General features: G+C 45.0%; 1 protein-coding gene across 1 annotated transcript in view; it reads right to left on the minus strand.

Annotated features, from left to right (window-relative positions):
* Positions 1-4,619: 4,619 nt before the first annotated feature.
* The window catches only part of cyp27c1 (cytochrome P450, family 27, subfamily C, polypeptide 1), a 42,563-nt gene continuing 31,264 nt past the window's right edge, over positions 4,620-15,918 (minus strand). The window contains exons 7-9 of the mRNA XM_078551397.1: positions 14,374-14,452; positions 8,717-8,920; positions 4,620-5,578 (exon numbers count right to left, since the gene is read on the minus strand). Coding sequence (XP_078407523.1) covers positions 5,462-5,578; positions 8,717-8,920; positions 14,374-14,452 — 400 coding nt within the window. The 3' untranslated portion in view covers positions 4,620-5,461. The remainder of the gene's footprint in view (positions 5,579-8,716; positions 8,921-14,373; positions 14,453-15,918) is intronic.

Raw genomic sequence — 15,918 nt, forward strand, 5'->3', positions numbered from 1 at the left:
AATGTTCGATCCTTGGCTCATTTGGCAGATCACAGTGCAATCTAAGAACATGAGAAATCAGAGCTGGAACTGGTCATTCAGCCCCTCAGGCCTGATCCATCTTCCAACAAGATCATGGCTGATCTTCTGCCTCAACTCCACCTTCCTGCACTATCACCTTTTCCCTTAGTTACCTCTGTAGGCAAAAAAATCTATCAATCCCTGCCTTGAATCTACTCGATGATTGAGCACCCACAGCTTTCTAGGGTAGAGAATTCCAAAGGTTCACAGCTCTGAGTGAAGAAATTGCTCCTCATCTCAGTCCTAATCTTTGCACCTTTGCCCTGGGCTGGAGTGAAGGTGAAAACAGGCCAGTAGCTACTGCTCTGCATTTTCCAGCTGCTATTGAGTGCTGCTCATGACTGGGTTACCAACTCTGCTGATTAGGACTTGCAGGCAAAGAGCAGCTCTCTAATGCCATGAAGCTGATGCTGGCATTTATTGTAATATTGCCCTGAGCCCCCCGAGCTCTTCCTGCAAAACAGCACTTGCCCCTTTTAAAGAGGCAAGTATCCCACCATTGTTAAAGGAACAGCAACTAATCCCATAAACCTTGGCAGCATTACAATTACTGAGTAGTTTGATATCCAACTTTTCCATTGAAGACGTAACTGCAACTGTGGATGAATAGACACCGACTCTAGATCTGGACACCACTCATTACAATGTCATTTTGTCAGGAAAGAGGATAACATCTGGATCCTGGGAAAGGCAGCTCTATCCCCAAAAATCAAAAGCGATTTGACTGCTGGGCGGTGACAGGGGCTCTGCTCTAAGGGAGTCAACAGTCACTGATCTGACTGGGAGGCGGAGATCACAGCAGCTCACAACAAATGGGAGACTGAGGTCTGTTATGGCAGCATAAAGTGAAAGAGTCTGGATAAAGACTGCTTGCTGGTTGGGAGGTGGGATTCCAATTTGGCGGGCAGAGAGTTTTGAATCAATATGCTGATGACATTATTCTGCTCGCTAACTCAGTGGAGGAACTACAGGAGTTGGTGGATTGTCTTGCTCAAGTTAACCGGAATTACAGTCTCCTGATCAGTGTCGACAAGACAAAGGCCATGGGGATGAGTGGAAAGACCTGAAAGATTCTGATTATTGAAGTTCAGCTTGAACAGCTTGATACCTTCTGCTATCTTGGGTCACTCATTACAGAAGATGCAGAGTCTACCGAAGCAATTCGCGCAAGACTTAACAAGGGTCATGGTGTTGTGAATTCACTGAAAAGGGTATGGAGTAGCCACAGCATCTCGATTACAATGAAAATTTGTCTCCTGAAAGCCCTTGTGTGGACGGTGACGATGTATGGCTGTGAAAGAAGAGTGACGGGGCTCGAATAAGAGCATTTGAAATGAAAGGACTCAGACAGATTTTATGTGCGTCATGGACAGCCAAGCAATCGAGTGGGTGCCCACCAAGAAAGCTGCGTTTAGAGGAAATTGTCTGAGGCGGTGATATCAAGGAAGCTCACATGTTTTGGACAAGTGATTCGAACAGGAGGGGAATGTTTGCAGAAAGAGAATGCAAGGCAAAACACCTGGAAAAGGTGCACCAGGAAGACCCAAGATGGCATGGATGGATAATATCAGAATGTGGGCTGGCCTCTTTATGAGGCAGGCAGTGAGGGCAGCGGGAGAATAGAAATCAGTGGAGGGAGATTGTCCAGAGTGCAGCCAACCCTCGGATGAAAGACCAAACAAGCTGGGAGAGAGTCATGGAGTGTTTGCTCAGGGAGCAATAATAACTTGTGCATCAGGGCTGGGTTCAATTTCAGCCCAACACAGTGGGAATAATACAGACCTAACTGTTTGTATATCCTCTAAAGCAGGAGTGTTTGTGGATTTTGATGCTGGAATAAATGCCATTTTACAGTGTTTCAGAGGAGCAAGCTCTGCCTGATAGAGCTTGTTGGCTGTTGGAATGTGCCTGCCAGATTAGATAGCTTTCTGTTACCAGGATGGTTTATATTGGTGGGCTGGAGTGCCATTTGATTGCGTTTTCATGTAAGTCATTATTCATTGCTTGTACATCCAAAACCACCGGAGACCAAGGCCTGAATTTTTGATCCCGAGTTGGGAGCGCAGAGTTGGGAACATTCCCAGCACCACAAACCCGACTTGAGAGAAAGTGCCCCAGCTGGTCGGGGAGGGGGGGGGGATGGGTGGTAATTGGAGTTGGGCCTGTTGCCCTGGAAACAGTGGAGACAGCCATAGGAGCTGCTGAGCGCAGAGGCAAGCTGTGAGAAGGGCTGGTCTGGGTGCTCTGGGACTTCATTACAGCTGGTAAAAAAAACAAAATAAAGAATAGCCCTCTAGCCATCACCCCTCAAATCCCCACACACTCCCCATGCTCCATGCGAACCAATGCCCCCGTGGCTCCTCATTTCCTCCATGCCAACCTATGTCCCAGCCACCATGGCCCTTTATAGTCCCTATAGCAACTTAGTGCCAACTCATGCCACCCCATCTATCACCCTTTGCCCTTACACCCTCCATGTCAACTCACCATGGGCAGACCTGAGGAGCCATGCTGAGATGAACTAAAGTTCTTAAAATAAAATTCCATTGATATTTAGCATTTAAAAAAAACACTATCATGATAAAAGCCAATTCACCATGGGGGGAATTTTCAGCTCGGAGTGGGGGTGGGGCCTGCTCGCCGAGGCGTAAAATGATGCAGGGTGACGTCGGGCATGTGTCCCGAGGTCACCGCGCGGCAATTAGATTTTCAGTTCGGCGGGCGCGCAGCCAACTCGGCTGTGTACCCGCCGAACTGCCAAAGGCCTGTTAAGGCCATTAATTAACTAATTAACCCTAATGAGAAAGCTGCCCGTCCAACCTTAAGGTTGGTGGGCAGGCGAAGAGCCCAGGCGGCCTTCGTATTTTTCATGGAACCTCATCCACGGGCGGGATGAGGTTTCATGAATGTTTTGAAATCTTGGAAAAATTGCTAATAAAATTAATACACATGTCCCAGCTCATGTGACAGTTTCACATGAGGGGACATGGTCTAAAAATTTTTTTCTCCTTTATTAAACTTTGGAAACTTTAAATTAATCTCCCTGAGGCACCTCTGTGCCTCAGGGAAATTTCCGCGCTCTTTCGAGTGCAAGCGTGAAAGAGCGCATTCCCGACTCAGGGAACCAATCTCCCCACCCGTACAGGGGAGCGCACAGCGCTTCTGGGCGCACGTCATGCTGGCTGGGCCTTAATTGGCCCCCCTATGTAAAATGGCAGCGTGGAACCAATCGGGGGCGCCGATGCGCCCGCCCCCGCACAATCCCCCAACGGAGGTGGGGGTGGGGGGGGGGCGGGGGCGGGGGGAGAATTCTACCCCATATTTAACTTCCTTCAACTACTTAAGCCCTTATGAAATAAGCATTTGTATTCATAGCCCGACTTCAAAGACTTTATAAGCACTTGGAGCTGTCAAACTGTGAACTGACAGTCATCCCACTGTAATAATAATGATATCTTGTGAAATCAGTCATGCAGCACAAAACCTATGATGATAACCCTCAAGTTTATGTCAATGGACAGAGCAAGCACTGATTTTTTTTAAAAGCACAGCAGGCAGTTTTTTTTTCCAAAAATTTAAAGGGCAGGAGACTTAAATTCCTCAACAGCTTGACAGTTCCCTTGACAGCTCCAATGAGTTTAAACACTTCTTATGCACATTCATGCCTACTTTTAACAATCGCAAAGGGCATCTTACCTCTCCCAAAGGTGTCCCTGGACCTATTCAAAAGAGCACCCCACCTCTCCAAAAGGCTAGCCTAACCCTCCAAATAACTTTGGCAGCTTTAGACCTTCTCCTGATAAGTCTAAAGAGCATGTCATATTTCCCATCCCTTCCTTTTGGAAATGAAATCTGACTGAAGGCAGCTGCAGTTTCATATGTACAGCTGCCTCTGTGAAATGCGCATGTCCAAAGTGCAACCTTCCCCCATTCGCACCCCCCACCCGCACGAAAATTGTGGGTACTGGGTTCGGGTATGGGACCTCTGGATTCGAGCCTCCGGTGCCATTTTGGCTAAGTTGGAGAGGGTCTCCGTCAAGGTGAAAATTCAGACCCAGGTTATTCCTCAGTCTTGATGCTGTCATCAGGTCTTCGTTTACAACTAAACAGACTTTTATATTTGGTGCTTTGGCAGTTCTTGTGATAGGCCAGTAATATCAGTGCCTTGGCTTCCTTGTGTTTACATTGTAAAACCTACTACTGTATCTCAGCAATCGAACCATTGGTCCACGAAAATCTGAGTCTGCCAATCAGCTAACTTGATAAGGGAGGTGGTTTTACTAATGCTAATTTAGGGAGTCAATGCGCAGGGTTCAACTTTCCAATGACCAAAACTGCAGAATTAAACATACAACCTTGGAACTTGATTTCCTTCCTCGTGGGAATGTTAATCAGCCTTAATTTAGGATGAAAGCAGGAAGAATATTACGAGGAGAGGGGTGGGTCGAGATCTCACTGGGTCTGTTTTTAGTCCCACAGTTTACCTCGGGTTCTAAGTGTAACTTCATATGACCAGTTAGTGATTTAAAAAACCACCAATGAAGTTTATAAACCAGCTGTCAATGTGTATTAGTTTATGTTTTATAATGAGCAACTCATGATTTTTAGATCAAAAATCTGGATCTTTAAAAGTCTGTCTCTTGATTATTAAGGCGATGGGGTAGGTATTACTGGCTATTTTAATTAAGGGGCCTCCTCTTGGTCCCACCCCACATTGGTTTGAGATCATTGCAGTAGGTGTAATGGTGACAGTAACCTTGCAAGCATGCTCCAGCACCCAGAAGCAATGCACCCTCTAAATCTCCCTCTTTGTGCATGGACCATTTCTTGCAAGGTGCAGTCCCTTTTAAGACTGCTCTGCAGCTGCTCATCTTAATGGGATCACTGCCTGTGCACAGCTTGCTTATCCCCTGCTTGGTTGTGTAGCCACGTATTATCCTTACAGCTTAGAGATAACATTGCTGATAAGCACATTCAGGGCAGGTGGTGAGCATAGAATCTTAGGACGGTGGGGGAGATGAGAAATTGTTGGGGATTGGAGAAAATGTTACAGAGGTAGGGTTTGTGAAGCGACAAGATGTAACCTTGCAATCTCCCAAAGGGTTACAAAAACATTCTCCAACTAGCACTTTGTCAGACAACGATCTCTGACATCAATTTAAGGTGGAACAATCTCTGCTCTGCGCATGCGGATAAAATCAAGTTGAATAAAAGCCTCTGTAGTCATTTCCTCATTGCCTGTCATTGTTTCCCCAGTCGCTTCGAAAGCCTCATCATGTTGGATTAAATCAAATCTGTTCGCGACACATATTGAAAATGTTTTCAGTCGGTTCTCCAGGTGTCCACTTCATGCCCCACTGGCCTGTGCTCCCCTCACACCCATGTCGTGGATGGGGTGACATTACATCCTGTCAACAAATTTCAGGTCGATAGGCTTCCCGGGACACAGTAGGCCATGCGTTTTGGCAGGAACAGTTCCAGTATTGGGAGCCAACTGTATCTCAAATGCTTGCAGGAGCTAAAGAAAGCAGAGGTTAAAATGGTCAGTACAAGTGGGATATAAAGTAAACGCCCTCAACAACAATCTGCTTTTATATAGAACCTTTAATGGAGTAAACATCAAGGCACTTCACAGGAGTATTATCAGACCACATTTTGCACCAAGCCATGCAAGGAAATATTAGGATTGGTGATCAAAAGTTTGGTCAAAATGGTAAGTTTTATGAGTGACTTAAATGAGAAGGGACAGGTGGGTTTGGGAAGGAAATTCCAGAGCTTGGGGGCAGAAGGCACAGCCTCGAATGGTGGAGCAAAGGAAGTGGAGGATGCACATGAGGTCTTAGCTGGAAGAGCACAGAGATCTTAGAGGGTTGTAGGGCTGGAAAGGGTTAGAGAAATAGGGAGAAGTGAGCCATGCAGAGATTTGAACATGGGATGACAATTTCAACTTTGAATTGTTCCCTGGACAGGAGCCAATCAAGGTCAGTGAGCACAGGAGTGATAAGCGAATAGGACCTGGTACGAGTTAAGATATGGGCGGGACAGTTTACACTGGCTCTTCCTTCTCCCCAATCCCCTTTAGTGAGCGATTAGATAAAGGTCCATGAGTCACCTTCACCTTCTCTAGGCCATTCTTCCTCATTTCATACAGATGTTTCATTTATTTTTAAAAAAATTCAGAGTTATAGCTTTGTCTTTCTAACTCTGACCTGAATTAAAATCTCATGCCTGTTTAACCATGATTGTTAGCTTAATTGGTAGCACACTTGCCTCTTGAGTTGGAAGTTGTGGACTCAAGTCCCACAAAAATCAAGGCTGACATTCCAGTGCAGTACTGAGGGAGCGCTGCACTGTCAGAGGTACCATGTTTTGAATGAGACATTAATTACTAGCTCCCAGTTTGCTGTCTCAGGTGGACGTAAAAGATCTTTTTTTTTCGAAGAGCAGGGGAGTTACCCCTAGTGTCCTGGCCAATATTTATCCCTCAATCAATATCACAAAAACAGATTATCTGGTATTGATGACATTACTGTTTGTGGGAGTTTGCTGTGTGCAAATTACCTACATTTGGACAGTGGCTACATTTGAAAAGTATTTCACTGGATGTAAAGTGCACTGGGGCATCCTGAAGTCGTGAAAGGCAGCTTATAAATATAAGTTGACCTTACAACTCACCTAATTCAAGAGGAGAGAGAGCTAGCAGCAGAGCCAAGACTAACACATACATTCTTGAGTAGTGAGTGTGTTACAGCAGAACTGCTTGCTAGGCCATTTTAGAGGGCATTCAGAGTCAAACTTACAGCTTGAAACTGACAAGTTGCCATGGGGTGAGCAGGCTCACCTCCCTCAAGGATAACTGATGGAGGATTTTTATGCCAATCTAACAGCTTTAATGGTCACTGTTGCCTGGAGCTAGCTCCCAAATTACCCAATTAGAAGGTTAAGGGAAGAGGTATTCAAAATTCTGAAGGGGCTTTGATAGAGTAGTTAGGGAAGTACTGGTAGGAGGTTCAGTAAATCTAAGATAAATGATGAAAGAAGCAGAGGGAAGAGGAGAATTTTCTTTTGTATAGCAAGTTATGATGATCTGGAATGTAATGCCTGCAATGTGGTAGAAGCAGCTTCAAGAAGGAATTAAAAAAATACTTGAAAAAAGAAAATGATGGGGAAAGAGCAAGGGAGTGAGACCAATTGAACAGCTCTTTCAAAGAGCCGGCACAGGCATGATGGGTTGAATGGCCTCTGTCTGTATTGAATGAATCTACTGAATTGAGGATAAGGTAGGATTTGAACTCTCAACTTCTGGCCTAATATTGCGACCATTATATACCTTTGCCCGACAGCTTCTAAATCTCAAGAGAATGTTGGTTTTCCATTCAGCTGGGGGTTCTGATGTATCTAAATCCATTACAAGGCACAAAAGCCTTCAAATCAAAATGTAGGTCCCCTAAGAAATATTCCATGGTTCACTCAGGGAGTCTGAGTTGCTGTGGCAACAGGCACTTTTACATGCATATTGCAGTCTGGAGCTATGGATAGTGATAGTAGAGGCTCTAACTTTCTTTCCATCGCATGGCTGACCAGGAATCTCTCCCACTCTTACCCCCTGCCATTGGTGTGTTGGATCGATTTAGAGACTGACACTCAACCTGGTTGGCCATGTCATAAATGCACCTTCCTTGGCCATCAAGACCTGGGGCGGGACTTGAACCCAGAGCTTATGTCTCAGGTGCAAATGTGAAATTGTTCATATTGGCAGGAAGAATAAAAAAGCTTATTATCTAAATGGTGAGAGATTGAGGAGCTCTGAGATTCAGAGGGATCTGGGTGTCCTAGTGCATTAATTACAAAAGGTTAGTATGCAGTTACGGCAGGTAATCAGGAAAGCTAATAGAATGTTATTGTTAATTGTGAGGGGAATGGATTACAAAAGTAGGGAGGTTATGCTTCAGTTGTACAGGGCATTGGTAACACCACAACTGGAGTATTGTGTACAGTACTGGTCTCCTCATTTAAAGAAAAATGTAAATGTGTTAGAAGCAGTTGAAAGGTTTACTAGCCTAATACCAGAAATGGGCAGGTTGTTTTATGAGAAAAGGCTGGACAGATTAGGCTTGTATCCACTGGAATTTAGAAGAGTAAGCGGCGACTTAATTGAAACCTTTAAGATCCTGAGGTGTCTTGACAGGGTGGATAAGGGGTCGCTCATTTAAGACAGAGATGAGAAGAATTTTTTTCTCTCAGAGGGTTGACAGTCTTTGGAACTCTCTTCCTCAAAAGGTGGTGGAAGCAGAGTTTTAAAATATTTTTAAGGCTGGATATATTCTTGATTAACAAGGGGGTGATAGGTTATTGGGGGTAGGCAGGAATGTGGGGTTGAGGTTACATTCAGATCAGCCATGATCTTATTGAATGGCAGAGCAGGCTCGAGGGGCTGAGTGGCCTACTCCTGCTCCTAATTCGTATGTTTGTATGCAGGACGCTACCTGCTGCTTCACAAGGTCTCCTGAGAAATTTAACCCCCTCAAAATGCTGAACAACCTGTGCTATAAACCCCACACTTGCGTGAAAATACAAATTCTATGCTGGCACGAGAGACGAGTGTTTTCCTCCCTCGAAACCCTTTGCCAGCCTCCTGATGAGCAGCAAGACCTGCCTGTATAAGCGCTAGGTGTATCTCCAGCTCTGCGATCCTCCGTCCCACACAGCTCCGCACCCCGTAGCCAAACGGGATTGCACCAAAGTTATCCACCCGGTCCACGTCAGTCTTCCTCAGCCAGCGTTGCGGTTGGAACTCCTCAGACTCTTTGAAAACCTCGCTGTCGTGAGACGTGGTGTAGTGGCAGAGGGCAAGCTGAGTCTGGGGAGGAAAAGAGATAAAAACAAGTGAGGGAATTATTGTTGCAACTCCCCTTCCCCACCCCTCAGGGTACAGGGCTTGGTGCCAAACCTTTGATGGAGAAACCTGATTCAAAGAACAAAGATCCAAGACACCAAGGTCCAACGGGGAGAGAATGACAATAAAATCAAGTCAAGGTATCGAGTTAGCACCAAGTCTGCAGATTGCCAGAGGAAGAGAACTCTGAAGGTGATGAGGTGATTTGAGGCACTGGGAAAGACTGAACGATAGGAGATAGAGTGAAGGCTCAATAAGGAGAGTGCAAGGAAGAGGAAGATTATACAATGGAAGATTTGGAATTGAGAAGTGAGAATAAATGTAGTAGAATTGAGAGGGATGGAGGAGATTGCGACAGAGGTACATGGAGAAGATGGTGGTGTAGTAGTAATGTCACTGGACTAGTAATACCGGGGCCCAGGCTAATGCCCTGAGGGTGTGGATTCAAATCCCACCATAGCAGCTGGTGAAATTCAAGCTCAATTAATAAATCTGAAATTATAAAGCTAGTCTCAGTGATAGTGATCATGACAACTATAATCAATTGTCGTAAAAATCTATCTGGTTCTTTCATGCCCTTTAGGGAAGGAAATCTGCCATCCTTACCTGGTCTGGCCTACATGTGACTCCAGACCCACAGCAATGTGGTTGACTCTTAACTGCCCTCTGAAATGGCCTAGCAAGCCACTCAGTTCAAGGGCAAGTAGGGATGGGCAACAGATGCTGGCCTTGGCAGTGACGCCCACATCCCATGAAAGGATAAAAAAACATTTTATTTGGTGCTTTTTTTTAATTCACGTAACACCACATCAAAGTTGGACTACTCCCAAGGACCCAAAGCCTTCTCCTCTTGCACAACTTATGAAGGATGAGCTCTGGTGCGATGCCACAACAGAGCAATGTTTGGCAAGATGAGGATTTATCCCCCTCATTTCCCAATGTTGCGAGTTTCTCATTCCACCCAGGCCCTCAGAGGGTATAGAAAGAAGACAAGAGCCTCTTTGTAGGGGGAGGAAGTGTGAAAATAGGAAAAGGAGTGTTCATCATGCCAAAGTTTTCTCCAAGCCTTGTAGATCTTCAGGAATGTGTCAGCAAAGACTTGAAAATACTTCTCTTCACCAGGTGACCTCCTCAAGCCCATGACCTGCACCACCTAGGAGGACAAGGGCAGCAAGTGCAAGGGAACACCACCACCTCAAAATTATACACCAACCTAACTATACACGGAGCTAGGCTGTAGATCAGCCATGCTCTCAATGAAAGGTGGAATGGTTTTGAGGGGCGAAATGGCCTCCTCCTGTTTCTGCGTTTTTTCATCATCACTGGCTCAAAAACCTGGGACTCCCTACGTAGTGGCACAGTGGGAACACCTTCCCCACGTGGACTCCAGCAGGTCAAGGCACCAGCTTAACAGCACATTCCCAGGGCAGGAAACATAGGCTTTGTCAGCAATGCCACATTAACAATAGATTTAAAAATTGGCTGTTTTTCATACGTAATTAAAAGTAAACATCAGCAAATTACTTGACTGGGGAGGGAAGGAGACAGAGCAAATGAGAAGGGGAATCATTTGCATCCAAATCTGATTCTGACCCTACATAGCACACTCTCAATCGAGGGTCACTGATAATACCAGCTGCAACAGGAGTCGTGGCCTATTTTACCCTTAACTAGCCGCTGAACCGTTAAAAAGACCCAGTTTGTTTACCCACAGTGTTCACAGAAGGGAATGTGCCATTTCTACCCAGACCCTTCAATGTGTGATTCCAGTCCCACACTACGTGGTTGATTTTTCACGCTCTCTATAAGGAGGGTTCCCAAACTGTGGAATTGCGCGATGAGCAATTGGGATCGCGGCCTCTGAGGCAGCAATCACGGCAGTGGAGCAGAGGCTGATATTTGACCATGCTGGGATTGGCTGCGAGTTCCCTTTAAATGCACGGGAGGTTTTTTTGGCGGTGAGTGTAGCCTAATGTAATGAGCTTTGAGGCTCAATTGCCGACAACATTGCCTGCAAAACGGTAGGTGCCTGAATTTTCTTTGTATGCCTGTACCCCTGATGTCCCTTGCCCTTGGTCAACAACTCCCCCCACCTCATCAGCAACCTCCGCACCCCACTGCACCCTGGTCAATAACTCATCCCCCCACCGAACCATGCAATTTTCACTCTGAGGTTGCACCAAGTGTGAAGCAATTTTAATTTTCCAAAATTCCCTAGATTCGGGGAAGGTCCCATTAGACTGGAAAATAGCGAACGTAACTCCTTTATTCAAAAGAGGGAGACAGAAAGGAAACTACAGGTCAGTTAGCTTAACATCTGTCATAGGGAAAATGTTAGAAGCTATTATTAAAGACATTATAGCAAGGCACTTAGATAAATTCAAGGTAATCTGGCAGAATCAGCAATTGAGTTTGTGAGAGGGAAATCATGTTTAACCATTTATTGGAGTTCTTTGAAGAAATAACATGTGCTGTGGATAAAGGGGAACCAGTGGATGTGCTGTACTTAGATTTCCAGAAGGCATTTGATAAGGTGCCACATCAAAGGTTATTGCAGAAAATAAAAGCCTATGGTATAGGGGGTAACATATTGGCATAGATAGAACATTGGCTGGTTAACAGGAAACAGAGAGTAGGCATAAATGGGTGATTTTCTGCTTGGCAAGATGTAATGAGTGGTGTGCCACAGGGATCAGTGCTGGGGCCTCAACTTTTTACAATTTATATAAATGAATTGGATGAAGGGACAGAAGGTATGGTTGCTAAATTTGCTGATGATAGATAAGAAAATAAGTTGTGAAGAGGACATAAGGAGCCTACAAAGGATATAGATAGGTTAGGTGAGTGGGCAAATATCTGACAAATGGAATATAATGTGTGAAATTGTCCATTCTGGCAGGAAGAATAAAATGGAGCATATTATCTAAATTTTTTTTAATCCATTCACAGGATGAGGGCTTCGCTGACTGGGCCAGCATTTATTGCCCATCCCTAGTTGCCTTTGAGAAGGTGGTGGTAAGCTGCCTTCTTGAACCATTGCAGTCCCTGTGGTGTAGATGCTGTTAGGAAGGGAGTTCCAGGGTTTTGACCCAGCGACAGTGAAGGAACGGTGATATAATTCCAAGTTAAGATGGTGAGTGACTTGGAGGGGAGCTTCAAGTGGTGGTGATTGTTAGATTATCTCTTGTTGGCGATGGTCATTGCCTGACACTTGTGTGGCACGAATGTTACTTGCCACTTGTCATCCCAAGCCTGGATATTGTCCAGGTCTTGCTACGTTTGGACATAGACTGCTTTAGTATCTGAGGAGTCATGAATGGTGCTGAACATTGTACAATCATCAGTGAACATCCCCACTTCTGACCTTATGATGAAAGGAAGGTCATTGATGAAGCAGCTGAAGATGTTTGGTCTAGGACACTACCCTGAGGAACTCCTGCAGGGATATCACGGGACTGATCTCCAACAATCGCAAACATCTTCCTTCATGCTAGATATGAATCCAACCAGCGGCGAGTTTTCCCCCTGATTCCCATTGACTCCAGTTTTGTTCAGGCCCCGTGATGCCACACTCGGTCAAATGCTGCCTTGATGTCAAAGGCAATCACTCTCACCTCACTGCAGGAGTTCAGCTCTTTTGTCCATGTTTGAACCAAGGCTGTAATGAGGTCGGGAGCTGGGTGGCCCTGGCAGAACCCAAACTGGGTGTCAGTGAGCAGGTTATTGCTAAGCAAGTGTCGCTTGATAGCACTGTTGATGACCCTTTCCATTACTTTACTGATGATCGAGAGATGATGAGAGATTGCAGAGCTCTGAGATGCTGAGGGATCTGGGTGTCCTAGTGCATGAATTGCAAAAGGTTAGTATGCAGGTACAGCAAGTAATTAGGAAAGCTAATATAATGTTATCATTTGTTGCAAGGGGAATTGAATCAAAAAGTAAAGAGATTATACTTCAGTCATACAGGGCACTGAGGAGACCACATCTGGAGTACTGTGTACAGTATGGTTCTCCTTATTTAAGGAAGGATGTAAATATGTTGGAAGCAGTTCAGAGGAGGTTTATTGGACTTATTACTGGAATGGGAGAGTTGTCTTATGAAGAAAGGTTGGACAGGTTAGGCTTGTATCCGCTGGAGTTTAGAAGAGTAGGAGGTGACTTGATTGAAACATATAAGATCCTGAGGGGGCTTGACAGGGTGGATGTGGAGAGGGTGTTTCCTCTTGTGGGAGAATCTAGAACTAGGGTCACTGTTTAAAAATAAGGGGTCACCCATTTAGGACAGAGATGAAGAAATTTTTTCTCTCAGAGGGTCATGAGTCTTTGGAACTCTTCCTCACAAGGCAATGGAAGCAGAATCTTTGAATATTTTTAAAGCAGAGGGAGTTAGATTCTTGATAAGCAAGCGGCTGAAAGGTTATCGGGGTTAGTCGGGAATGTGGAGCTGAGGTTACAATCAGATCAGCCATGATCTTACTGAATGGCAGAGCAGACTTGAGGGGCCAAATGGTCTAATTCATATGTCTGTATGTACTTTCGCATGTAAGCATTAAAATAGGGTGACAGCAGGAAAAGTTTGGGGAGCACTGCTCTATAAAGTAAGCCTAACTAGCAACTTCACTGACAACCATCTGCTAATCAACACCATCTCAGGGCAACGAGGGGTGGGCCAGTGTCACTCGCAACTGAATTTTCAAACATTTGCCTGTCTTACCATATGCACAGAGGTGCCTTAGGACATTTTAATGTGCTAATGCGTCAGCTATGTGGGAGCCAAATGGGCTACAGAGGAGGTGGTTTGACAGGAATGAGTCATTTGAGTTATGGGGAGTGGTTGCAAAAGTTACTTCTGGTGAAAGGTCGCAGGTCGCAAATGTGAACTGTTTCTCTCTCCACAGATATCGCCAGCCTCTGAGTGTTTCTGGCATTTTTTTGTTTTTAATTGCAAAAGCTAGGACTCTTCTCCTAGGAACCGAGAAGGTTAAGAGGAGGCCTCATAGGATTTTTTGAGAGGTCTTGTTGGCGTAGATCAAGAACAGTTATTCTTGTTAGCGAGTGGCTCAACAGCCAGAGGTCATGGATTTTTAAATTCATTGCCAAGAGATCTAGAGGGGAGACGAGGAGATTGTTTTTCATTCAACGTTGTCAGGACGCTCAACTTGAAGAGCGGGTGGAAGTCGATTCCTTAAATAATTTTCAACTGCTCTTTGGGCCAGCACAAGCATGATGGACCGAGTGGCCTCTTTCTGTGTTGTAAGATTCTATGAATTTACGGTTCTATAAATGCAAGTTGTTATTTACACATTCTTCATACTAACAAAGGTTCAAAACCTTATGAAGTTGTTAAAGTCCACAGTACGAGTAATTTAACAGCTGTGTTACTGAATGTAATTCGTCAAAATAAATGTTCAGCTCACTCCGCTTGGGATGAAGTATCCACCAACAATCATGTCCTCTTGGGTGACCCGTCCATTCCCGGGAAGAACAGGGAACAGTCTGCAATGGAAAGCAAAAGGGAATTTCGCAATGTACAATTAATGCTCTTCCTGAGTCACTAACAGCAAACAGTTACTTTTCTGAACGGGTTTCCTCACACTAGGCTGGTTTCCGTTGGTGCTGTCCTTCCTCCAACCTATACTCCTCTTGTCATAACAGTGAGCCTCAGTAAACTCATTTCACAAGGCAATTCACAAGAACAGGCTGTCCCTTCACCAGACACATGTGATCTCCGACACGAATAAATGGATAGCAGTCAGGAACAGGAATGGCGGCCAATGGGGAAAAGCACCTTTCCGTGGATCTGCTGAGAAATTCCAATTAAAACTAAAAGCTGGACTTGGGCAACAAATTACTGCATTAAGGAAAGCAAAGTGGCAGACAGATTTCTGTTTGTATATTACTCCCCAAGGGCCACATCTTGACAGGCCCCATAAAACACTCTCAATGCTGCATTACATGATGGAGTCGATGCAAAGGCCACCTTTGAAACATCTTTTGTTACTGAGTGTATTTAAATGCTGGGCAACAGGGCTCCGAATTGTATTTAAGATGTAAATAGTGCAGCTTACTTCCAGTGATTGTAATCACCTCCCACTGCCGCTAGGGGAGATAGAACAGCTGTTTGAATAGGATTAAACGACTGACATGTGCTCGTTTTGTCAATACATCAGGATTACAGGCGTGGGAAGGGTTTGCTTTCGTATAGAAAAATGTCACACAAAATCTTCTCAAAAGACCTTCACCTACAATGAGGTATTGCTGAAAAAAAGAGACATGTTGAAGTGACAGCCATTCGCTGACTCATTCCTCAGGGCAATCCCTTGACCAATCAGGGTCAAGCTGCCTGGTTTAAATTTCAAACAATGCTTGGCAGTTAACTGTCAGTCACCCTCACTGTGCATTCTCCATGGCAATGCCTCTACCAGAGTCCACCTGTCAACCAATTAGCACTCTCTTTACATGCAATATAAATTGTTGTTTTCCCCTTCTATTGGTATTCTTGCGAAGTGTCCTGATGTGTGCAAGATGAAAAGCTTTGACATGTCTCTTTTTTCAGCAATACTCAAGTTCTGTACTACCAAATGACTATTTACAATGAAGTACTTGAGTAATCCCACACAGGTGAGCACATAGCAATAAAATTAATATCCACTCCATCTGTTAGTTTATCAGTTGATGTAAGTTGAGGAAGAAATTTTGACCAGCCCGTGGGAGAACATCTCTGCTCTTCTACAAATAGGGTCATGGGATCTTTTTATTGCCCTCCTGATCTTGTAGAATGGTGCCTTGGTTTAATGCCTCCCAGAGGAGAGGTGGCAGCTCTAGTACTGCAGCAGTCCCTCAGTGCTGTGCAGAGATGTAACGTGCAACCCACTCACTTCTGGCCCCCTTCCGGTATGAACAATGCCTGATGGTGGGTTAGTTCTCGTGCACCACCTTCCCCCACCAGGTGAGCTAGGGCT

This window comes from Cetorhinus maximus, chromosome 11 (assembly GCF_964194155.1).
Source record: "Cetorhinus maximus chromosome 11, sCetMax3.hap1.1, whole genome shotgun sequence".
Taxonomy (NCBI): domain Eukaryota; kingdom Metazoa; phylum Chordata; class Chondrichthyes; order Lamniformes; family Cetorhinidae; genus Cetorhinus; species Cetorhinus maximus.